General features: G+C 55.9%; 2 protein-coding genes across 7 annotated transcripts in view; one reads left to right on the top strand and one right to left on the bottom strand.

Moving 5' to 3' along the window:
* The window catches only part of PPP1R13B (protein phosphatase 1 regulatory subunit 13B), an 85,994-nt gene extending 77,076 nt beyond the window's left edge, over window positions 1–8,918 (top strand). For all 4 annotated transcript variants that reach the window (XM_058567790.1, XM_058567792.1, XM_058567791.1 and 1 more), the window contains 8 exons: window positions 498–667; window positions 1,051–1,552; window positions 2,765–3,534; window positions 4,194–4,331; window positions 4,401–4,534; window positions 5,333–5,499; window positions 6,695–6,894; window positions 7,761–8,918. In XM_058567790.1, coding sequence (XP_058423773.1) covers window positions 498–667; window positions 1,051–1,552; window positions 2,765–3,534; window positions 4,194–4,331; window positions 4,401–4,534; window positions 5,333–5,499; window positions 6,695–6,894; window positions 7,761–7,802 — 2,123 coding nt within the window. In that variant the 3' untranslated portion in view covers window positions 7,803–8,918. The remainder of the gene's footprint in view (window positions 1–497; window positions 668–1,050; window positions 1,553–2,764; window positions 3,535–4,193; window positions 4,332–4,400; window positions 4,535–5,332; window positions 5,500–6,694; window positions 6,895–7,760) is intronic.
* A 285-nt stretch (window positions 8,919–9,203) lies between these two features.
* Window positions 9,204–24,050, bottom strand: ZFYVE21 (zinc finger FYVE-type containing 21). Of its 3 annotated transcripts, XM_058567821.1 has the most exons (8): window positions 23,876–24,050; window positions 14,803–14,853; window positions 14,115–14,283; window positions 13,136–13,211; window positions 12,958–13,049; window positions 12,282–12,335; window positions 10,002–10,144; window positions 9,204–9,840 (listed from the first exon to the last, which is right to left on the bottom strand). In XM_058567821.1, exons 1-8 carry the CDS (start codon window positions 24,011–24,013, stop codon window positions 9,805–9,807), a joined length of 759 nt encoding a protein of 252 aa, XP_058423804.1. In that variant the 5' UTR covers window positions 24,014–24,050; the 3' UTR covers window positions 9,204–9,804. The 3 variants fall into 3 exon arrangements, with proteins under 3 accessions (XP_058423804.1, XP_058423805.1, XP_058423806.1); XM_058567822.1 differs by lacking the exon at window positions 12,282–12,335 and having other exon boundaries at window positions 23,876–24,047; XM_058567823.1 differs by lacking the exons at window positions 12,282–12,335; window positions 12,958–13,049 and having other exon boundaries at window positions 23,876–24,049.
* Window positions 24,051–24,248: the final 198 nt, after the last annotated feature.

Genomic DNA, 24,248 nt, shown 5'->3' with positions numbered 1-24,248 from the left:
TTCTAACAAATTAAAGTCGAGTTTCCTTTTAATACTGGAAGCAGTACAGGTCAAACCTGTTATGAAGTCAAAAGATAAATCTTTTTTTTATTGCTGTATGTAATTTCTAAACAGTGTTTGAAATGTAAGTGCCAGTGCTGATTTTATTCCCTGGTGTTGATGTAATGGATTTGACCTGTACTGAAATGGGGGCCTGAGAATGTTTCTACAATCCTCTGGCCCCTCGCCCAGCTTGGAGCAGCCCTCTGCTTGGTCATCCAGTCTGTCCCCGGAAAGCGATGTGGGCACTGGCTGTGCCTCGCCAGCAGAGGCCGCCCTGGGTCTTGTTGTGCATGATCCGGTGTATGGGGAGGGTCGGGGTCGGCCGCCTGGTTAGTGGAGCTCCATCAGAATGTGATGTCTCAGAAGGTGATTTTTCTTTCTGGCAGGGGGGTTTTCTTATCTTGGTTCAACGAATTTCAAGAAAAATTTTACTTAAATTCTATGTTCTTTTCAAGCCAACGATGGAAACTGGCCAACATTAAAACAAAATTCTAGCTCTTCAGTGAAACCAGCGCAGATGCCCAGTGTGGACTGGAAGGACTCAAGCGTGGAGGGGCCTCTCAAGCAGGGGACGGTCTCAAGCCAGCCTGTGCCTTTGTCGGCTTTAGGAGCCACAGAGAAGCTGGTAGGCCATTTGTTTTTATCACAAAACACAAACAAGCTCCTAACTACACCACTGTTCAGCCTTCGTCTTCATCGAGGAGGTAGGAGGTGTCATGGGGCAAATTAATCATGTCAGTGTCCAAATTATACCCGAGTGTGAAGGAGTTCATGGACCCTAAGCACCTGAGCAGTCTGCAAATGTAAACACCTTTTGGTCAGGATTGTTCTGTGGCAGACAAGCTACAAGCAGTGCCGTGTTTGATCCCCGCTGTGTGCCCTGTGCCTGGTCACAAGCCGATTTGAAGGATTACAAGTCCTACTTTGTATTCTCTTGTGACTGTGGTTGGAAGTATGCTCAGCTTCTCAAAGGGTGACTTTGTTTTTCTTCTTAACATCTCAATTTAGGGCATCGAGATTGGTAAAGTGCCACCCCCCATCCCTGGTGTCGGCAAGCCACCGCCTCCGAGCTATGGGACGTACCCAAGTCCTGCTCCCGTGGGCCCAGGGTCGACAAATTCCCTGGAGAGGAGAAAGGAGGGCAGCTTGCCCAGGCCCAGCGCAGGCCTGCCCAGTCGGCAGAAACCTGCACCGCTGCCCACTGCAGGCGGCACCCACCAGCCAGGTTCCTCGCAGCAGATTCAGCAGAGGATTTCTGTGCCGCCAAGTCCCACGTACCCATCAGTGGGGCCACCTGCATTTCCAGCTGGGGATGGCAAACCTGAACTCCCCCTGACTGTGGCCATTAGGCCCTTTCTGGCTGATAAAGGGTCAAGGCCACAGTCCCCCAGGAAAGGACCCCAGACAGTGAATTCAAGTTCCATATACTCCATGTATCTCCAGCAAGCCACACCACCTAAGAATTACCAGCCAGCGGTGCACAGCACTTTAAATAAGTCGGTTAAAGCAGGTACAGCGGGTTTGTACTCTTCTTCTCTTGGTGCTAGGAAATTATACTTAAGAAAATGCCAGTTCATAGCCTTATGTTTGGGCCACATGCTGTTTAGGATTAAACTTGATTCTTACATAAAGTGTGGCCTTAGGTGTCCCTGTAGGGTGGGGGTAAGAGGTGAAATGTATAGAGCAGTTCTGCAGGTGGATCACAGCTCTCTGAGTTCCTGTCTGGGTACCCGCCTCCCTGCATTACTCAGGAAATCCAGCCTCCCGGAAGGGTGAGATTTGGGAATTTCCTCTTTTTCTCCTGCTTCATGGTAGTTTGTGCAGGAGCTATTCAGGGAGCTGGCATGCGGGGGGTTCTGCATGGACCTGATACCCCCGGCTTCCTGGCAGTGGATGAGCCAGACCCCTGGGTGGGGCGACTTGAGGGGGGTGTCTGCTGCTTTGGGAACGTCCCTCAGATCCCACGGAGAAGAGCCTTGGTTTGGGTGAGGGGAAGTCAGCCCTGAGGGCCAAAGTGTTCTAGGAAGGTAGGTGAGAGAACAGAGCCTCGTTCCACGCATACTGAGGCCGAGGGCGATTCTGACCATGCCATATGTGCGTCACATCTGGGCTGGGGCCTCCTCAGACATTTTTGGGCATGGGCCAAAGCTTCCAGATTCATGGTCCAGGGATTCCTGGGAGTGCCTGATCACCCCATGCCCAGGGACCTTCCAGGTGGAGGTGCCGGTGCTGACCTGTGGGCAGGGCTCTGGCCTTTCCTCTGCTAGGAAAGGCTTGCATTCTCTGGAGCTCCCAGACCACCAGGGAAAACCTTCCTGTCTGAGGTGGCCTGTGTTTTATCCTGTTCGACTCAGTCTGAGGGTCAGATGTGTGTTTAGAAGTGACATCTTTCTCCTTGGCCAGAAAACAAGGAGGACTTGTTTGGGACAGGGGAGTCAGGTCTGCTGCCTTTTTTTTTTTCCTTCATTTGAAAAGGCCCCATTTCTGGAAACCCAGATGTAAAAACTGATAAATTAGAGAGACACTCCACCTCCCAAAGTAGTCGATGGGGTTCTTTGAATAGAGGGTTCCTTGGGGATTTAAAATTAGTATTTACCAACAACCACAGCAGATTCACAGTCTCTGTAGGAGCCCATGTCTTATGTAATCAAAAGTGCTTGGTGACTAGACCCCATGCCCCGCAGGATGCTGAAGTTGCCCCTGTGCTCTGTGTCTCCTCTAGTGTACGGTAAACCTGTTTTACCATCCGGTTCAACGTCCCCCTCCCCATTACCGTTTCTTCACGGGTCGCTGGCCACAAGCACGTCGCAGCCCCAGCCACCTTCAGAAAGTGCTGAGAAAGAGCCAGAGCAGGACAGCCCTGCCCCACCTGGAGATGGCACGGGCACTGTGGAGAGCCTGCCGCGGCCGCTCAGCCCCACCAAGCTCACACCCATCGTGCACTCGCCACTGCGCTACCAGAGCGATGCCGATCTGGAGGCCCTGCGCAGGAAGCTGGCCAACGCGCCCCGGCCCCTGAAGAAGCGCAGCTCCATCACGGAGCCCGAGGGCCCTGGCGGACCCAACATCCAGAAGCTGCTGTACCAGCGCTTCAACACTCTGGCCGGGGGCATGGAGGGCACCCCTTTCTATCAGCCCAGCCCCTCACAGGACTTCATGGGCACCCTAGCCGATGTGGACAATGGAAATACCAACACCAATGGGAACCTGGGAGAGACCAGCCCCGCCCAGCCCACAGCCCCGCTCCCCACCGAGCCTGCCCCATCCTCAGACGCCAACGACAACGAGCTCCCTTCTCCTCACCCAGAGGGGCTCATCTGTCCCCCAACCACCCACCAAAGAGCTGAGCCTGCCGAGGACGACAACAACAACATAGCCACAGCCCTGTCCACAGAGCAGGTCCCCAGCCCTGGGGCCGAGGCCCCCTCTCCAGAGGAAGAGCAAGTCCCTCTACCACTTCCCCCTGCCGTGCTCCCGCCAGCAGCCTCTACGGTGGGTGTCGTCCTATACCAGGGCCACGGCTTCCTAGTCGTGCAGCCGGTGCTTATTAGCCGTGGGGCTGGCAGGAAAGGGGGTCCTGGCTCGGGGGGTGCTCACCAGATCCTGTCCCTGCCCTCACTGAGTCAGGCCCAGGCAGAGGACAGTCATGTCAGCACAGGGACCGGGCCCTGAAGGAGAAGTGCACGAAGCTGCAGAGCTCTTAGTGGAGGACCCAGTCAGGGAGGCCAGAGAAGATTTCCCTGAGCAAGGGGAGCTGCAACTGCAATCTGAAGGGAAGGCACTAAGGGGGAGAAGAACCTTCCAGACAGAGCCCTCTGGTAGGAGGTCAGTGTTGATAGAGCAGAGAAGGAGGTGGGGGTCCATTGCAGTTGGTAGGAATGAGCTGCTCACTCGCTCCTGGGAGTGGAAGCAGTTAAGAAGGTTGGCTGTCCCCACCTGATTCCCCACCACGGGCGACCCAAAGAGCCAGGGCCCAGCTCTTGAGGCAGTGCTCCCTCAGAGCATGCTTTCTGCAAGCAGAGGGCCTGGCAGGGGGCTGCTCGGGCTGCTGGGTGAGCACTGCCTAGGGCTCCAGTCCTACCCCTCCTTCCCAGCAGGCTTGGTTCCTTGGTAGGTCACCTTTCATTCAAAGCATGCTTCCTTCCCAATAGAGTAAACGGACCAACCTGAAGAAGCCTAATTCCGAGCGGACGGGGCACGGCCTGAGAGTCCGGTTCAACCCCCTGGCGCTGCTCCTAGATGCTTCTCTGGAAGGAGAGTTTGACTTGGTGCAAAGGATCATCTACGAGGTGAGCTGAGCAGCCTGCGCTGCCCCGTGTGCTGCGGGGCTGGTGGCTCACATGCGCCCCATGTCCTAGGTGGAAGACCCCAGCAAGCCCAACGACGAAGGAATCACCCCACTGCACAATGCGGTCTGCGCCGGCCACCACCACATCGTGAAGTTCTTGCTGGACTTCGGGGTCAACGTGAACGCTGCTGACAGCGATGGCTGGTGAGGGCCCTGGGCAGGGGTCAAGAGATCCCCTCCGAACAGCCCAAAAGGGGAACGCCGTAGTCTAGAGTGTGGGGAAGTCCGCCGAGCCTCGCACCCCACAGCGTCCTTGTGGGTCCTCCCAGCCTTGGTTCTCTTGAGTATTCTGTTAAAGGTACCTGGTCATTAACATTGTAGGCTAAGCATTCTGCTGATTAACATTGTAGGCTAAGCATTCTGCTGATTATTACTCCCTCTTCGTCTGTTTTAAGTAGCTAGATCAGCGGTATGAAAAGCAGCCTCCCAGCCCCACTTTGGGTGGACTGGGTGGACTTGGTGGACGGTGAGGTTGTTTGCGAGGTTTGCATTTGCCTTCAGGGCCTGCTGCTGCTGTGCAGGCCCCCTGGGCCTCTGGTAGGTGTTATTGTGAACTTCAGGCCACTGTCCTGCTGAGTTTGAACATCTGTTTTTTTAAATTGTGGTAAAATATACATTACATTTACCATCATAGCCATTTTAAGGGACATATCAGCAGTGTGAAGTATGTTCGTGGTGTTGTACAACGATCATGTATTCTATAGGCTGTTGCTTGGTCCATGCCCTGCCCCCTCATTTCAAAAATTTATATGTGGTCCTAAACAGTTTGTTAGTAGAAATCACGCCATTAGAAAGACAACTCACAGAAACTTGCAGGGCACTGCGGTGTGGCACAGCCCTGAGAGGTCTCTAGAAGGCTGCATCGCAGGAAGTGGCCAGCCCCCGGGTCCTGGCCAGTCTCGGGCAGTGCCATACAGCACCTTCACCTCTTGTCCCTTCCAGGACGCCGCTGCACTGCGCCGCCTCTTGCAACAGCGTGCATCTCTGCAAACAGCTAGTAGAGAGCGGCGCCGCCATTTTTGCCTCGACCATCAGCGATATTGAAACTGCTGCAGACAAGTGTGAAGAGATGGAGGAAGGCTACATCCAGTGTTCCCAGTTTTTATATGGTACGTGGGGGACTTGGAGTGCGCCTCAGGTTCTTTTTCTGGACTGCAGTGGTGACGTGCACCACGGTGCTGCCTGGGCCAGGGAGAAGCCCCAAGTGCAACTTGGGGCAGCACAGTAAGTTTCATTAGAATGGAGGTCATGCTGTCACTTAGGCTCGTTCCCAAAAATGTGTTTGCAAATCCGTGTTGTCAAGAAGTCTGCCAGATTGCTAAAAACCAAAAAGCCTTTCTCTGTCTTTGCACAGATGTTGCCCCTCTGGGCAGAGGAGGTGTGGGTGGCCAGGCAGTGCCTGTCTGTGTACTTCTGCTGGGATGCACCAGGACTTGAGGCAGGGCCAGAAGGAGGCTGTGAGGGCCGTGGGTGTCCCAGGGTCAGGCCAGGGTCAGATCCCCGTCTGGTGGTGACCATTGATGAGTGGCCATTTGATGAGTGAAGCTCATCATGTCTTAATTAAAGTGCTTTAGCTAGGTTCAGAGATTCCAAGAGCTGGAACATCTCTATTCCAAGGGCTAAACAGTCACAGGTCAGCCGTTCTACACATAACTTGGGAACCTGTGGGCCCAGCCCTACGTTAGACCCTGGGGATGAAGTGATGAACAAAAACAGGCACCCCCTCCAGGCCCCAGCTCCCAGTGCGGAGGTGGCAGCAAGCCCTTGTAGGTCTGTGGTGGCGCTGGGGAGGCTGCAGTCACAGACACCTGTGTGGGAGGAGGGAGGTACCGGGCCGTCAGCACGTCTGGCTTTTCTTGGGATCCCGAAGGTGACTTCTGGGTATGAGATTGCTTGTGGTTCGGTTGTGTGCAGCTCCTTCACTGCCATTTGTAAGTGCTTTCTGCCGTGCAAGAGCAGTCAGGCAGCTGCTTTAGTCGTCGACTTTTGAAAGTTTGTTCTAGATGTGAGTTGTAAGTTTCACTTTTAGACATGCCTTTTGGAACAACACATCTTTGCTCCTGGACTTAAAACTTGAGTAGCAGTACTCTCTTGCTGGGACATCGAAAGGACTGTTGACATTAAGCAAAGGGCAGCAGCTGGGCCTGGGGAGGCATCAGGCAGCGTGGCCCTGGCTTCTGACCTTTCAACCATGGACATCCACTGGGCTGCCTGAGAACAGCAGCATGTCTGTTTCTGGTCCTGGAACGGGGCTCTCTCCAGCCCATTCTGTGCGGGACCCTCACCCTTTGTTCTCTTGTCCAGGGGTGCAGGAGAAGTTGGGCGTAATGAACAAAGGAGTGGTGTATGCTCTGTGGGCCTATGAGGCCCAGAACAGTGACGAGCTGTCCTTCCACGAGGGCGATGCCATCACCATACTAAGGCGCAAGGACGAAAGCGAGACTGAGTGGTGGTGGGCTCGCCTCGGGGACCGGGAGGGCTACGTGCCCAAAAACCTGCTGGGGGTAAGCACTCTGAGCTCTCTCCCGGGGTCTGACTTGACTGCTACAACTTCACTCCCAAGCTTATGTCCTGGGAAATCAGCTGTCCTTTTCTACCTGCTGTCAGCCAACACCGGGCATAGCATGGGGTCAGATCCTGCTGGGTGACCATGGGCAGGAGACGGCCTTTCTCCAAGCCTCAGCGCCCCCTCTGTAAACAGGCAGGCTTGTGGAGTTGGCACAAAGCTCTGGCAGAGCCTTGGAGAGCCCCCGGGCTCACAATCACATGTGGGAGCAGTGGGGGCGCCTGCTCTTGAGGAGGCCCGTGGGGAGGCCTGGACAAGGACTGCTCACAGTATGCCCTGTTCACGGGGAACTACAGCGAGCAGCCAGCCTCACCCCAACCAGAATTTTCTTCAGCTCAGAAAGTTCTTTAACCTGGATAAGGTGAGGAGCCTGCAGGTTGCTACCCGTATTGTATTTATAATTGCATCAGTCCTTTGGCAGAGCAGCTGCCTCTGCTCTCCTCTGCGTGCCTCGGTGGGGCTGGCAGATGCTACTTGCATTCCGCAAGCAATCCCTGAACACCAGGCACCTGCCAGGCACCAAGGGGAACCCCACAGTGAACCGGGGGCTTACAGTGCTGAGTTGGTACTCTGTGCTGAGAGATACAGAGGGATAGGGTATCCTGGGTTGGGGGCGCAACTTTTAAAGGGAGTAAGGAGGGTCTCAGTAGGAGGGTGACAGTCCAGCTTCTGCCCGAAGGAGGAGCTAGCCGTCGGCTATCTGGGAGGAGCAGGAAGTGGGGAGCCACAGAGGCCCAGGGAGGCCTGGTACCTGGACCCCGATTCCTGCTCAGCATGTCCTAACTCGTTTCCATCTCTTCCCAGCTGTATCCCCGGATCAAACCCCGACAGCGAACGCTCGCCTGAACTGCCCACTGGAGCACCCACTGCACAGGCTCGCCAGCAACGAGGAGCCACTGGAGGGATCGTTCTGCTGTTTCCCCGGGAAAGCTGAAGCCAGACATGGTTTTAATGGTGCTCACTTTAGCAGACCGTGTCCACAATGTGAAATTGCTGCAGTTTCTAGGTGAGGCCCTTTCTCCAGTTTGCCCATAACTGGGAGAGGTACTTTCACCTCTGAGAAGACTAAATTTTGCCAATTACTGTAAATCTAAATAAATACCCAGCTTTCTAAACAACTGCCCCTGTTGCCAATAAGAAGCCCTATGATACCCCCAGTTGGTTGCCAATGAAGACAAATGCCCTGACTGACTTGGCCCCAAGGCCGTTCCTCGTTCTTGATGTCATCCCACCCCCCAATAGTGAAAACTTGCAGCTGCCATGAGGTGTGCCCCCCGCTACAGCCCGCCCTCCTGTTACTGGGCATCACAGACACCCACCATCCTCTCACCCTCACCACACGCGTTTCTTCCCCTTGTGACCAAAGGAGCCCCTGTATGGAAACTCCTGCCCAGTGGTGGTGCCTGGTGTGTGTGTCCTGGCGTGGGTGCTCCACTTCCTGTTCCGGATGTTGGTCTAGGTCACCTACAGGCTGATGGCGCTGAGCTGGACTTCCATGCCCTGGGCACAAGGGCCCTTGAGACCAGGTGATGCTGTCAGGAGCCTCAACACAGCACTGCCTTTTCTGTGGCCTCTTGCTGCTCAGGTGTGGTTCTTACCCCTCACAACGTGGACGTGCTGTGCTCTGAGTGCAGGCAGACCCTGCAGCCCACGGGCCAGGAGGCTGAGGGTGGTCAGCGGGGTTGGGGTGGACATGGGGAAGCCTGCGCGTCAGGAGGGGCAGCTGTGGGGCAGAAGGGCCAGGGGCCCAGCCTCCCCAGTCCGGCCAGCTGTGATGCAATAACCTTTGCCCCAGGTCCAGACTGAAAGCAAGTAAGGCACTTCCCTGAAGTTTGAACTGTACACACGGGCTTTTATATACCAGAAGTATTTTTTGACTAGACCATTTAAAACTACCAGAATGACAGACATTGGAAATGTTGTTTTCTCATTAAAATCCAGGCCCTTAGCCTTTATTTTCCATGCACGAGTCTTGTGTATAATTTATGTATAAATATGTGTATAGCTCTGTTGCTGTAGTTGATCACCTAATTTAAGCATTGCTTGTACACAGTGTGGTGATGAAAAGTGAACACCCTTGTGGGGCAGCCTCTGCTGCTGGAAGCAACTGCTGTGTCCCGACACCGCTGCCGCGTGTCACTGTGCACAATAAACGCTGTCTCCCACTGCGGCTGCGCGTCTTGTGTTCTGGAGCCAGAGCCGTAGGGGAAAGCTCGGGGTATCTGGACACAGTGAGGCAAGGCCTGGTCCGTATTTTCAAAATAGGTTTTAATCATAAGCTTTATATACAAATTGTTGTACAATTATTTTAATAAAGTGAAATGGTAAGTGAAAAGTACAAAACACAAAGCTGGCTCCTTCCCCTTAGTGACGTATCAAAGGTTTGTTCATAGCCCAAAATTAGTGACATGGTAAATGGACAGCCTGTGAAATGGGCTCAGGCAGACTGTACACTGGTGTATTAGAAACCGGGCAGGCTCCAGTACAAATCCGGCCCGAGTTACCACTGCTCAAATCATTTCTGTGCAAGAATTAATGCGACATTGAGGGGCCAGAACCTTCTAGTAAACGTGGGCACTCATAAAAACATGGCATATATTATGCTAAAAATAGTTTAGCAGTAGTGTATCTCTCCCACCCCCAATTAAGTATCAACAATACACAAATTCTAAAGCGTGAAGCTGTTTAGAGCGTTAATAAACTGTGTAAATATTGCACTAGGTAAGCGAACACTTCTGTTTCTCCAGATACTTGAATTGCATTTCTCAGTACTTGTAGGATTAGTTGTCTGTGCGTACACAGAGAGCAGGCTCGGCTCTTCTATGCTGACTCTCCATCCCACGTGGAGTTACTGGTCCCGAGATTCGTAGAGGAGCTTGACAGCCTGTGAGGTGACCAGAAATAAACACGGAGGATGATTGGTCCTGTACTGGCTGGAGCTGGTGTGGGCACCCCCAGCTGGGCAGGAGGCAGATCTTCCCCTGGGAAGGAGGGGCTGTGCCCTAAGCAGAAGGGCCCAGCCTCCCAGGTCCCTGCCCAGAGTACCTTGTGCATGGCTGCCAGCCATGCTGTTGACTGCCTCCTGCTGGCATTGGCGTCCTCCCCAGCTGTCAGCTTCAGCTGGGTCACAGCCTCCACCCCTGGTGCTGTGTACTGCAGGGACATGCCTGTGGCCCGTGCGTTGCCTCCTGGAGGAGGGAAACAAGGTAAGAAGGCCCAAAGGGGACCCTGAGCACCCAGGATGCCACCGGCCCTGAAGTGGTGGTGGCCAGGGTGCCTCCTTCCCAACCCTCATGCTGGTCTAGGAGAAGCCTGGTGGCAGAGGCCTGTGCTTGGGAGGCACCCAGTGAACACAAGCTCCTCAGGCCTTCTGGTAGATAACCCCAAGTTCACAGGATAGGAAAGGGACCGAGTCACCCAGCCTGGTGCCCTCCATGGCCCGGGACAGACAAATTGCACCACATCCCTCAGGGCCAAGTGAGAGAGACACTCCTGTCATCAGGAAACCCCAACAAGGCTGGCTGCATCCAAGCACTGGTCACACCCATCTGTAGCCAGGGCTGGTGGAAGCAGGGCCTGCACCAGTACAGAGGCCAGGCGGTCAAAGCCACCCCACTACTAAGAACCAGGGTCAAAGCTGAGGGGACAGAGGATGCAAGCAAGGCCTAGCACCAGAGAAGTGCCACATCCTGGGTCACCGACCCAAGGAGCCGACACCCCACCCTGGGACACGAGCTCCTGCAAAGATGCCGTGGAGGGGAGTCAGCCTCCTAGGACAATGCCCATCTTTGGACCGTGACCAGCTGCTCCATTGATGACGACTTGATTCCAACACCTGACAGGACCAAGCGCTCAAGGATTAGATGGCTCTTCACAGTCACAAAAGTCAGGTGGAGACTAAGCCTCACAGTGAACTTCACCTACAGCTTTTCTACTTCGTGACTTCCGTTTTCCAGAAAACTCCATCTTGAGCAGTAATCCACCTCATGGAAGACTCCCTCAATCAGACACAAAATCTCTGAGTTAAAACTGAGGGCCTGACTCTCCCACAAGCCAGCGGAGTGAGCGCCACAACTGCAGATGGGGGGCCGTGCTCTGGTTGGGAGAGACCTCACCAACTGTGAGTGAGCAACACGACTGTCGAGTGCTGTACCACCTAAGGCCAGGAAAGCTATCCAAACTAACTTTTCACAAGCCACTCTGCGTGTCAGTCCTTGCAGGTCCCCACCAGTGCTCTGGAGCAGGCTAACTACGGCTCTGCCCAACATCTGCTTTTGTACGTCAAGTTTATTGGCCCACAGCCACGGCCGTGTTTCCGTATCACCGCCGGCCGCTTTCACAGTATGCAGGAGTCCACGTGGCGGGCAAAGCTCAATAGAGTTACTACCTGGCCCTCGACAGAAAAAATGTGCGCCCTGCTGTAAGGTCGCAGGCTGGCGGGTAGGCTCCTCTGGCTGCCTTCAGCTCGAGGAACTGTTCCAATGCCCCCAAGCCCATGCGAAGATGGACCTGGGGTTTTAGAGGTTCCAGAAAACTTGGCAGAGCAGTGCTCACTGCATCCCCAACACCGCCACAAGGGAGTGTACGCTGCCAGAAGCCCCAGGGAACTGCCAAGGAAGGCGTACCTGCAACCAGAGGCTTCACCAGGCCAGCTGGAGTGGCAGCCTTCTCCTTGGCCTTGGGAGGGGCTGCGGCAAGGCACATTCCTGAGCCTCAGACTCCCCAGGAGGGGGCAGGCAGATGGGCACCCAGGCTGACCTCCAGCTTGTCCAGACCCTGCCCTTGGTACCAGGGCATCTGCAACTCTCAGCCTGCCAGAGGCAACCAGCTTGTCACCGTGCACACCCCTGTGCTCAGGAAACAGAGGTGGCGAAACACTGCCCTGGCCCTCTCACCTCATCATTCAGAGGGCTCAGTCAGAAGCGCGGAGAGGCTCCCAGAAGAGCACAGGGAGCCGGGCTGTGAAGGGGCAGGAATCTGTTGGGAGAAGGGTCACTGCCCGCTCCACACTCCCCGATGCCCTCCAGACTCAGTCTGCTCAGGGCCGGAAGATACAAGAAGTTATGAAATATTGGGTGACGCTTCCCCCCTTGGGACAGAAGAACTGAGCAGAATAAATACATCTCTTCTGCTGGGATATTTTCATTTATGCTTTATGTACGCACATCTTGGACCCAGCCCTCTTTTAAGTCGGCCAAAAGAAGTGCACGTGTGTTTCACAGAGAACCTTGGCATGGATCACCCCCACAGACAGAAGCAGGACGTCAAGGGGAGGCGCGGGGCCCACAGCATGGTGGGGAGAGTGCTGAGGAGCGTGTGGCTGACCTTCTGAGCCGGGCTGGCTCCCCAGGAGGCTGGCGTAAGTGTGAATGTCTTTTTCTACGTCAAGAAGGTAGGCAGACAGGAGAGAAGAAAATCAAGAGCCAGTCAGGAAAGAGAAAGCAAGACGGGTTACGTCACATGGGTTCAGCACACTTCATACAATACGGACACAAACTCCGCTTCAGTGGAAAGACAGCTGCTGAAGCGCAGAAGTTTACTTGGAAAAACACAGACTGGGCTAACTGCTCTGGTAGCTCATAAGGAAATGTAAAAGAATTTTGTTTCCACAGACACCTGCCAGGAAGGCTGAGTGCTGGTTCCCAACTGGCCCCCACTTCAGGCCCCTCTGGGAATCTGGGTGATGCTGACTGCGTCTGGAGCTTTACCCTTGGTCTGAGTCCAAGCATGAATAAAATGGCACAGAAGGGCATTTATACAACATGTTGAGGCAAACCTTCCTTCGTCATTTTACCTGTTAAGTCCCCATTCACCTGCTGAGTTCCTAAAGCCACTTACGCAGGACAAGCCCACAGAGGAGGACAGGCAGGCATCTCAGAGACTGCCAACAGCCTGAGCAGGATGACTCAACAGACCCTGTGCTCACTGCTGCCGCATTATCCCAAAAGTCACCCACGCTGGCACCAAATCTCCTGCTTAGTAAAGGGCACACCGCGTTTACCTCCAGGAGGAAAGCCTTCCGTGAGAATCTGCACAGTCGAAATGTGTGCGATTTCAATCTCGTAGCGGCTGTCTCCATCCAGAATCAAGTATCTGTCAGAAAAAAGGGCGTCCAAACTACGTTCCTCCAGGACTCAATGTGACAAAGCTGTCAGTGCCAAGCAGCATCTGCCTCTTACCTCTGGTTGTTGGAAAGACGACAAACCATCGTTTCTGATTTCTCTGGGTTTCCAAAAGTTACGAGGAAGGTGGCTCCTTGGGATAAAAAAACAAACCTGAGAACACAGTTCCTTTCCCCCTTCGGTCTTCCCCGGCCAGGCCAGGCCAGCTGCCCGGGGAGATGCACACGCACAGAGCATGAAATGAAAACAAGCAAGAGCTCTGCCGCACGGGTCCCGCAGTGAGGCAGCAAGGCCAAGGTGGAGTGAGGGTGGAAAAGGCACGACAAAAGGCGCTGTTAGAGAGACTTCCGCTTGCCTTGAAAGCCCTAGTGACTTGACATCCTGCACAGAAAGGTGCAGCAGAATCCACCCCAAGGGGCCGATCAAAGAGCACTCACCCCTCCACCCACACACTCGAGGAGCGCCCAGGACAGGACCAGGATGATAGAGAGAAGGCACATAACACCCGCCTGGCCCGAGAGGCACAACTCTCACCCTCCTGCCAGGAGGAGACTGCAGGGTCAGGCTTGCGGGAAAGGTGGGAGGAGCAAGGACCACAGCAGGCCCTGGGGAGGAGGGGTGCTCAGTTCTCCGAAGCTCCTGGGGGGCAGGCCCTTAGTCCCTGGAGAGCTCCTCCCCCTGTGCCACACATGCCCCAAGATGGTGGGGTGGAAGATTCTGCCTGCTGCTGGCCCTGTCCTCTGGGGGCCGCATCACAGTGCTCCGTGTAAGCACTGCACCCTGCCCGGGCCCAGGGCACCCCCACCCAAAAGACATCCCAACTACTGGTCCCAAGCCCAGTGAAGTCAGACCGACATTTTAGGTGATGTTTCCATCTCTGCAGAGAAGAGCTGGCTCTGTACCTGCTTCTAAAGGAGTCCAGAAGAGAGGGAGGGCGAGGTGACATGTCACAGAAAAGTGGCCACCGCTCTTGCAGCCCAGCGCATCAACACCAACATCAAGGACAGGGTGTCTCAGGCAGGACACAGCTGCTTACCGCTCAGGAGCACTTTGAGCTGCTTGTCGTAGAACTCCGCCTCCTTGTGGGACACCAGGGCACACTCGGCGCACTGCCGCACGGGGTCCACAAAGCACATGCGCCTCAGCGGCACCTTCTGGCTGCAGCACTTGTCACAGAAGCACCTGCCGCACCGGCGACAGTGGTGCTGGAGACGGCAGGGGGCAGGCAGTGAGCAGGAGCCAGAGGACAAGTGCTCCCAGTGGGGACCGCTTACTAAATGCGCCTGAGGAGGGACACGCTGGGCCAGCGCCACAAGCGCATCCACGGACGCGGCCCCAGATGCTGAACCTCGCCATTAAAAGGACGAGCGCGCCACGAGGGTCCCTGTGCACAGCAGGCTGCTCTGCTGCTGCTCCACTCTCTCTCAGCTACCTGACCCCGCGTCCCGCTGACGTGGACCAGGACACCCCACCTCTGTGCCACTGAGAGCCACGCACGTTGTCAGAGCAGGACACCCCCTGAGGACAAGACCCGTCTGTATGGGCAGCGGGAGGCACTGTCTTAGCGATTCTTCAACAGGTGGCTCACAGGAACAGACAGGGCCCGCACTCTCCAGACCCTCCCAGAGAGCTGGCCCCTCCCAGGAACGGACTGGATGTTCCGCGGGTCCCCCTCCCCCAAGTCAGTCTTCCACTCGCCCCTCCCACCCATGGCCTCAGCTCACCTTTCTGGTGAGGAAGTCAAACTTGGCATCACACTGCATACATCTTGGGCACTAGGAGGGGAGGAGACAAAGTCTCAGAACCCAGCTCTGTTCCTGCCTAAATGACTGAGGCAGGGCTCAGAGGCGATGGGAAAGCCGACCTCCCCTCCTGACCAGCTCGGCTCCCATGGCCTCCCCACGCGCCAGGTGGCCCACAGTGGGCAGGACGCAGAGCTCAGCGCCTGGCTCAGGAGCCCACCGGGCTCAGCAGACCCCCAGCCCCAGGCTGTGCTGTGCGGTGGGTGCTGCTCCGAGGCCTGCAGGAGATGCCGAGGTCACAGACAGGGGCCGAGACTGTGCCCAGTGGCCAAGGTCCTGCTGGGGTGGGGAACAGACTCAGATGGCACCTCAAAGACGTCGTCGGAGTGCGCTCCGCCCAGAGGGCAGTGGTTCGAGCCCACATCACCGTTCGAGCCCGCATCACCACGCTTAGGTCAGCTCACTTCAGGAGCTCCCTAGTCCTGTTGCCGGAACCAAGGCCCAGCGCCATGAAATGACTATGTGAGTCCACAGCAGGAAGGAACCTAACCAGGAAAGCACATGCGCTCACCGACCCTCTAAATGAAGGAGGTGCAGGGAGTCTGCCAAGTTGTGGGGGGAGTACCAACTGGCAAAGGCCCGTCCACGTGAGACACAGTGTATTCTGCTTGTTTACTCTGAGTCTTTGAGTGCACACCCTCAGCCAGGCCCAGGAGGGACTGTTTGGAAGAAGCTGAAGCAGGCCGTGGGGATGATAGGGGTTCCATGCGGTCAGCCGCCAGGCCTGGAAATGCCCCTCAGTCAGGAACTAGAGGGAGAAGGCTGAGACCCACGACCCGGGGCTCAGGTGGCTGGATTTGCTCGGCAATGGGAGTCCCACAGCCACACACCCTGCAAGTGCAGAGACACCAGGGTGGCCGGAATCTGGGAAGGCCAGGAAGTCCGACTCCCACGAGACCCGGGGATTGAGCAGATGGCAGCGGGGTCTCCCTCACCCAAGTACTCAAGGAACAGGCCAAGCCTGCAAGGTGGCCCTGCTCCAGACGCCGAGGACAGGGACTTGAAACAGCCACAATATCACCAACCAAACCAAATCAAAGAGCTCAGGCCTCTTCTCTAACACAAAAGCAAGAGCTGTTTCAGATCTCACCACCAAGCACAGGAGAGCGGTCCCTGTGCTGACAAGGCTCAGTGTCCCCTGGTGGGAAAGCTGCTCCTGGACACATATGTCACTTCAGCCCGACAGTGTGACAGTGAAACCGCCCGCCCGCCCAGGCAGTGAAGAGGGTTTATGATCAAGACCTGGTTCACAGACAGACAGACCTGACCACATGACCCCGAGGGAACCAGGGCAGGTTCAGTCAGTCCTGGCCAACAGGGGCTACCCACCACTGTCCTTCCCTTTGTCCTCACTGACCGTATTCCCTCTGGGCAGCCAGAAACACACTCGTCCCGCGGGTCCAGCAGGGGCACTGGCCCCCCAACCATACCTGCCCCCAGGCTCTTGTTCCCCGTTCCACCAATGCACAGGGGCTTGAATTCTCCCCTGCTCTGCACTCTCTCCTCTGGGAAGCCCGACCCCTCCTCTGGGCCTCGGCCTCCTCAAAGGCAGCAGTCTGTGGGCCATGGACCCAGCGCCAGAGTGGGGCGCATGGGCTCAACGAGTCAGGCAAGCAAGTAGCTCTGCGGAAATTCACATGAGGTGCCATGTGCCCACTATTCTTAGGTGGTCCAAAGCAGAGTTCAATGGATTCGGGACCCTGCAGATGCTTCTGGAAGGAGCCTGGGATCCACAGCCACAGTGTGCCCTTCATCGTGGAAGGAGAGGTGTTGAGCCTAAGCCTTTTCAGATGTTACCCTACAGTGGAAAGGGCGCCCACAGCCCCACCGAGCTCCATGTGGCTGTGGCCCCTGCGCTGGGTGTGGTATCTAAGCTTTTTGAGATCCTGTGACTAACATTTTCTTGTTTCCTCCTTGCTCTTAAGCTGCTTTCTGGACTTGGACACTGGCCATCCTGGCCTTCCAGAACCATCTACAGACTCTCCACCGGCTTTGGGCATGTGCTGGCTGCTCACTGCACTGCTGCTCCTTCCAGAAGCCCAGCCCCTGCCACTGCCTCTCACTTCTGTCAGTTCTGGAACATTCCGTGTATTTGACACTAGGGCTTCTGGACAATGGTAGGGTCCCGGCGTCCATGTGCCACGCTATTCCGTTACCCCAGACATCCACCGGCCACAGAATCCACTGAGGAAAGCCTCCACAGTGGGTTCAACTAGTGAGGCTGAGCAGATGGGAAAGCCCCCATTATGACCACGCTCTAGAGAGTAGCTGCTTGCTGAGCCTCCCCAAGGCACTGCATCCCGCGCTCCCTCGGGCAGGGCATTGCTCTCAGCCTCCTGACGGGCAGCACAGACAAAGGGCCTCGCACATGGACCGGGAGGCCATGTGCTGGGCAAGTTGAAAGACCAATTTCTAAACATAAGACCACATCTAGAATTTAAAATTTGCTCCCTTAAAAATGTAAGTGGGGGCCAGCCTGGTGGCATAGCAGTTAAGTTCGTGCCCTCCACTTCGGCAGCTCGGGGTTCGCCGGGTCGGATCCCAGGCGCGGACCCACGCACCGCTTGTCAAGCCATGCTGTGTGGCGGTGTCCCATATAAAGTAGAGGAAGATGGGCACGGATGTTAGCTCAGAGCCAATCTTCCTCAGCAAAAAGAGGATTGGCACTGGATGTTAACTCTGCTAATCTTGCTCTCACACACACAGAAATAATAAAAAATAAGTGATCTAGAAGTTTTTTATTATTTTAAATAACCAATGAGGTTATTCAAAAAATTGACAGATTTTTCAACAAGGTAATTTCCTGTTGATTATATAAGAGAAAAAAACTTTTAAAATTATCAACAGAGCAATTTAATATGAAGAGAGAATTAAATAAGGAAATAAAGCATTGGGTGAACATCTGAGAGTAAAGGTGTCGGTGAAGAACTAACACTGGCTCTGACAAACCAGCCACCCCAAAAGGAAAGACAAGCACAGGCATGAGGCCCAGCCTGGGACTCGCGAGACCTGGACTGACCGGGCGGCTTTCTGATGCTCCAGGAAACTGCTGTTTGGGGAGAGAAAGAATGACCTGAGGCCCAGAAACCAGGTGTGATCAACCCTTCTACCATATGCAGCAAAAGGTGTCTGAGATGCCAGCCTCTCAGGCTGTGTCACACCCAGGCCTCTGTGTGTCACTGTGTCACCGCTGGAGTGGGCTGGGGCTGACATTCAAACAGGCACCATCACCAGAGAAAACCTTCAAGAGCAGACTCACCCAAAGGGGTGGTGCAGAGGCGAGTGAGGGCCCCAGGCATGACAGATACGCCCACGCAGACCCATCTGCTGCCGGATCCCCTGGCCGGTCTGCTCGGCAGAAAACAGACGCCGCCCCCGGGATGGGCAGCAGGACCAGCAGCATCCTCCGGGGGTGTCTGTCCACATGAAGCAGCATAAACAGAAGAGCCTCTAGCCCGGGCTCTTGGGCCCCCTGTGCCCACCTCCACGGTGCTCCTGCCGGCAGACAGGAGGAAGCTGGTGGTAAGGAGCAGCCTCCAAGGGTCCCCTGGGCGGCCACGAGAGGAGGCGAGCTGGGCAGGCGGCAGGCTGGCTCCTAGTAAAATTCCCAACTCCAAGCACACTCCCCGGCTGCAGGCTCTCGAGTCAGAGCCCAGGCTCCTGTCGACTCCTTGCTGGTCCAGTAAACCAACAGCTGAGCCTCCCACCCCTGCAGACAGGGGACAGTGTAGACAAGGTTGAGGCAGATGCTGTAAACTCAGCTTCCAGAGAGATAAGTGAGGAGGCTACGAGAAATCAAAGAAGAAACCAGAAAGGGCCTTGGGCGAACTGGGCCTGGAGCAAAGACTCCCGAGCAGAGGGCCCTGGGGAAGTAGGGGATCCACCCCCGTTCCACAGCTAGGGCAGAGGCCCGGGGCACAGAGCTGTTTGGAGACTTGAGGTCTCTGCCAACCCACTGCCCTGACTCAAGCACAAGGAGCCCCACTAAAGGTGCTCAGAACCAGCCCCCGTCCCCAAAAGATAACTGACAGAGCGTCTCCCCCTCAAAGTTAAAGGAGTCAGAAAATACAGAGTTTGGAAAGTTTAAGGGAATGTTAAAAAATAAAAAAGGTTACTATAAAAAGAGCAAAGTTTTAGGACACACACCTATCCTGAGGCTGGAGTGACTGGGAGAGTCACACTCTCCCACACTGTCCTCTGGGGCTGCTGAGAGAAAGGCCGCCTGGCTGGCTGGCACCAGGCTCTCACCCCAGACCGTTTCTTAGGTTCCTCAAAAATCAATCAATCATAAAAATAAATTTTAAAAAATAAATGTATTGGTATATCTTTGTTGAAAGATAATCCTTTTCAAAGGGTAGAAGCATAACTCCTAGAAATAGAAAATGAACCATGTCAGAGATTTAACTCATTAATTAGTGAGGGAACCAATAACATGTAAAAACCCAGCTGGAAGGAGAATCCAAAGAGCAGACACAGAGGCCACGAGGGATGAGGAGATGGATTTGATAACAGATGCCACGGGCTGCTGTCACAGGTGCGTGCTGTGTGAGGGGGAATGAGCGAGAGGGGCAGGGGGAGCCCTCCTGCACCTCCAGAGGACAAGGCTCGTTTGCATCACCGTCAGTTTTCTACAGTGTGCTCAGCTGTCGGACAGCTCGGAGGAGGGAAGGTGCAGACACCAGAGACAACCATCACATCCAGGAGGGCAATGCCAGGCCCAGCGTTCCTCAGCGCCCAGGACTCCTTCATGGCTGTGTTTCACAGTGCTGTTTCTCCCAGCAGCAGACAGCTCCTCACCAGCCAGAGGGGCCACTCTCTCGCGTCAGGCAGTGCGCTCCTGAAGGCATCCACGCGGTGAACTCCCCTGTGACGTGGAGAGCACCCGGGAACCCCGCCCTTGAGTGTTCTGGGAAAGTGTGCTGCAAAGAACCCCCTTCCCATGTGACCCGCCTAAGGCTCACAGATGCCCCTGTTCACCATGACAAGGCTGGATTCAGACCCCAAATTCCCAGAGTTCACCCTATTCCTTGACTGGCTGACCTGTTTGTCCCCACTCATCAACTGAAACAAAATCCCCACTAACCTGACTTGATCAAACTTGAGTTCAGCTTCTGTCCTTCCTTCAGGACCCTGAGCTACGACCCACCCTCAGCCTGACACAGGCTGACCTGGAGTGATGTATCCCCTGAGCTGCTGTCAGGTCACACCACCTATACCTCCACCTGCACCTGTACCTGCACCTCCACCTGTACTTCCCCCTGCACCTGGACCTCCACACCGCCAGCTGCTCACCACCCCCTCTTCATTTTCTGCTAGCCTGGGTCACTCCTCCCATTAAGAAAGCCCTTTTCTGCCTGACCTTGGAAACCAGTGCAGGTCTCATGGTTGGAGCTTCCTCCCTCCGGCAGCTGTCCCTTTCCCCCTCTTGCAATGACCCTGTGAATAAAAGCTCTCCTCACCTAAGTCTAGATTTGTTTTTCATCTGACACACTTGTGCTCTCTCCTCCCTGGTTCTGCATCTACAGAGTATCCAAGCGTCAAAATGACAGCACAGAGCTGTCATCATCAATGGTCATACCCAACGAGAATGGGAAGAAAGGGGGGAGGGGTGCATAACTGCATGGGTTTTAAGAATAAAACCCAGTATTTCAGACTGCTTGTGACAAGTCCTTACTGCTGCATGCCCAGACAGCCGACCCCAACCTCACTCTTCTTTGCCATTGGATACTTTGATGGCAGAGTCACACAGACCTCTGAGATCATTCCCAGGCTTCCTCCATGCTCCCACAGCTCCCGCCTCCATCCACAGCTCCCGCCACCACCTCCCCGGCCTCACAAGCTCCTGGGAAGGCACAGACTGTGTCATCCTCCTGGTGTTTACACCAGAGAAGCGAGTCTCTGTTATTTCTGGGGCAGGAACCCCTCTGAGAAGCTCAGAGCTACAGACACATGCACACATACCCCCAAATTTTCCAACCTCTTTAAAGGATGTCCCCATGGGCCCAAGCTAATAACCTGGCACAGGGTCATGCACCTGGAAAGTACTCAACAGATGTGGAACGGGCTGATCTCAGACTGAAGACAGAACCCGAATGAGAAATGGAGGAGTGTCTACACTCCAGTGAGATAAGACAATGACACCAATCTGAGGATAGCCGAGAAGTGGGGATATGGGCGGGAGCTGAGGACAATATGTCACGCCCCTGCCATGTTCTACCTGATCCCTCCCCACCCATTCCAAACCACCCCAGATAAACCCATTTCTCACAAGTGGTTATCTCCATGCGAGAGTCACCTCCCGGCACCCAATGATTTCGGCGTCCCAGGAGCACCGAACAGGCAGAGTGAGGCTACGAGGGACCAGTCCGGCACCGCCAAGCGCCAGGCCAGTAGGACAGTAGGCGCCGCCACACCCTGCCCCGCGAGCTTTCGCAACCTAGGCCGACTATTCCGAATCTCCCAGCCCAAACTGCCCTGTTCCAAGTCTCTCTTCCTCCAGAAGACACTCTTTGGTAGTTTCTGGACTCTAGGACCATGCACAGTACATTTCAAAATATACTTCCTCAAACTCAGAGGAGAAGTCCACCCTCACTCGGAAGTCTCCTCCCCTACTCCAAGCTCACCGGGCTTCTGGGGCCTTCCATGGCTGCTAAGATCACGGTTATTCATAGTTCTAACAAAGGGGGGGTGTATTTCTGGAGGGGCACCCCACCAGCCTTCCAACATCAGAAGGAAACTTCTGTTAAAGGAAGGGGTGCCACACTGACTCAAGCATTTCAACACAATTAGAATTTCGCAAGAGTTCTCAGGAGAGCCGAGGAAAGCTCCAGATGCACCTCACGGCTCAATTCCACTCAAGGCCCAGGAAAAAAGGTAACTTATGCAGGAAACAAATGAAACAATTATTTCAGGAAATACCACAAGGGCTGAGAGAGGGAAGGCAGAAGGGACACAGTGGTTCTTACAAAGCAGCTGGACCTGTGACAACAGTGCTGTGTGCAGCAAGGGGAACTGTGCATTGTCCAGACCAAGAGTTCTTGTACTTCCAAACAGTCCCCAAACAGATATGCAGCATATCCGTGCCACTAAAATTTCATGGGGGGATCAACTACGATAAAAATATCTTGGGGCCGGCCCGGTGGCGCAAGTGATTAAGTGCGTGCGCTCCGCTGCGGTGGCCCGGGGTTCGGCGGTTCGGACCCCGAGCGCGCACCAACGCACCACTTGGCAAGCCATGCTGTGGCGGCGTCCCATATAAAGTGGAGGAAGATGGGCACGGATGTTAGCCCAGGGCCAGTCTTCCTCAGCAAAAAAAGAGGAGGATTGGCAGATGTTAGCTCAGGGCTGATCTCCTCACACATACACAAAAAATATATCTAAAGAAGCTGCAAGAGAGCAATAGTGGGAAAACACTGAGACACACTGCCCTAGGCTCTAGCACACCCCTCAGGTGATGCTCAGTGACCGGAGGCAGCTATGGACACAGTCTGTCCATCTGTCCACTGAGGTCCGTGGGCTCCCCTCCCTAACTGTGGACGTGGCCAATTCGAGTCTCTCTGCCTTTCATTCACCTGCCGTCTTCCACATCAGTTCGTGCTGACTCCCTGACCGTGACGACATCTGCCGGGCTCCTCGCCGGGTCAGTCAAATGAACTCTGGACACTATTCAGTTATGAGAATGAGGGCCTGACATTACCTTTGTTTTCTTTATCTTTTAACAGCACTAATCAAGGGGGTGACATGAGGAAAGGGACATTGTTAGCACAAAGAGTACAAGAACCAAGAGGAAAAATGCAGACAAGGAAGCACAAACAGGGCAGCCAGGCAGAGGACGTGGCCCGGCTCAGTGACCATCTCAGTAACGACCTCCCCGAGTGGCTGGGCAACTGCCACCCTCTCTGTGTGCCCACCTGCCCTGTCTCTTTCACGCTCAACTCAGTGACTGGGATCAGAGCACCAGGGCTGGGCGTCTAAAGGACAGGACAGGACAGGGCCAGGTCTGTGCCCTCCTCCCAGCCGCCCTGCCCCCCAGGCCCTGGCCCCCACCCAGTTTCCAGCGCGTCACCGCCCACTGCACTCAATACTCCTGACTTCATTCCTCTCCTCAAAACCTGCTGCCTGTTACAGGGACTCTCAGGGGAGGGCGGAAAAGTAGTTTATCAGAGTGCGGGAGGGGGCTGTAACTCCGAGCATTGTGAGAATTCGGGGCTCTTGGACGTCTCTTAGGCCGATTTACAGGAATGCACGCAGTTCCGCCGGCTTTGCGCGGCTGAGAATTACTGGCTACGGGATCGAGTCCAGCTCCCTGGCCCGGCACAAGAAGGCCTCGAGAAGGTGCAGCACCCGCCCCGACAACAGGGCGCTCATCACCTCCCCAGCCCTCACCTCTCGGCCGCAGCTGCTCCCGCCTCTCCGGAGCAGGTGCAGCTCCCAGGCAGGGCGCCTCCTCATTCTCCATCTGGAGACTCCCACTGAAACACCACCCGCCACCGCCGTCCGCACACTCGAGGGCCCCTCCGGAGAACGCTGGATTATAAATAAACACGGGCCCCTCCGTCCTCCGCCGGGCAGGGGCCCAGCTCTATCTCAGCGGATCCAGCCAGCAGCTCGACCAGGGGATGCTGAGGATTCGCAGACGACCTCGCGGGGGGCGCAGCCCGGGTCACGCCAGGAGGGGAGGCCCGCGCGCGGGGCTCCGGAACTTAGAGCGGAGGGCCTGTTTCTGAGCACTGGGGGAGATGGGGGCCTGGACGCCCCGAGAAAGGGAACGAGGCAGAGAGCCCCGGGGAGGGGGCGCGCGAGCGGCAGAGCCGGGGGCTACCGAGGGGCGCGGAGGGGGGTGGGCGAGGGGGACTCGGGAGGACAGCAGGGTCCACACGCGGCGGGTCGGGGGCCCGGGGCGCAGGGAGCGCAGGGCGCGCGGGGCTGGGGAGGGAGGTGGGGCGGGCCTGGGACGCGGACGGGGGCGGGGAGCTGGCGGGCGGCCGCGACCTACCTCCTTGTCCGGCACCCACTGCGGCTCCTCCAGGCCGAAGGGGCTGCCGAAGGCGCGGTGCTCGGGCACCATGCGCAGGCCACTGGGGGAGCGCACCAGCTTCTTGGCGTCGCGACGCGCGGCCACCTCGGAGGACATGACGCCGCCTCAGCGCTCGCCCACCACCCGCACCCGCGGGCTCTCCGCTCCTGAAACCCCACCCCACCTGCGCGGCTGACAGCAACCGTGCCCAATCGCCACGCCCGGCTCGGAGCGCGGGCCAACCGGCGCCCGGGCTCCGCCCCACCGCTGCCCTCTCCAATCCGCGCAAGGGCACTTCCCCTGCCACCCTGCTGTCGGTCACCAATCGGCGGTGAGGGCCGGCCCGGGCGCG

This window comes from Diceros bicornis, chromosome 24, assembly GCF_020826845.1.
Source record: "Diceros bicornis minor isolate mBicDic1 chromosome 24, mDicBic1.mat.cur, whole genome shotgun sequence".
NCBI lineage: Eukaryota > Metazoa > Chordata > Mammalia > Perissodactyla > Rhinocerotidae > Diceros > Diceros bicornis.
This window is presented reverse-complemented; position numbering and strand designations above follow the sequence as displayed.

Bases quoted from the DNA above. Each gene is read 5' to 3' on its own strand.
- ZFYVE21 (XM_058567821.1), bottom strand. From the start codon at position 24,013: ATGTCCTCCGAGGTGGCCGCGCGTCGCGACGCCAAGAAGCTGGTGCGC. The intron at 14,284-14,802 runs GTGAGCTGAGGC...TGCCGTCTCCAG, and splicing joins TTGACTTCCTCACCAGAAAG to CACCACTGTCGCCGGTGCGG. The intron at 10,145-12,281 runs GTCAGCCACACG...TCCCTCCTCCAG, and splicing joins GAGCCAGCCCGGCTCAGAAG to GAGGCAACGCACGGGCCACA.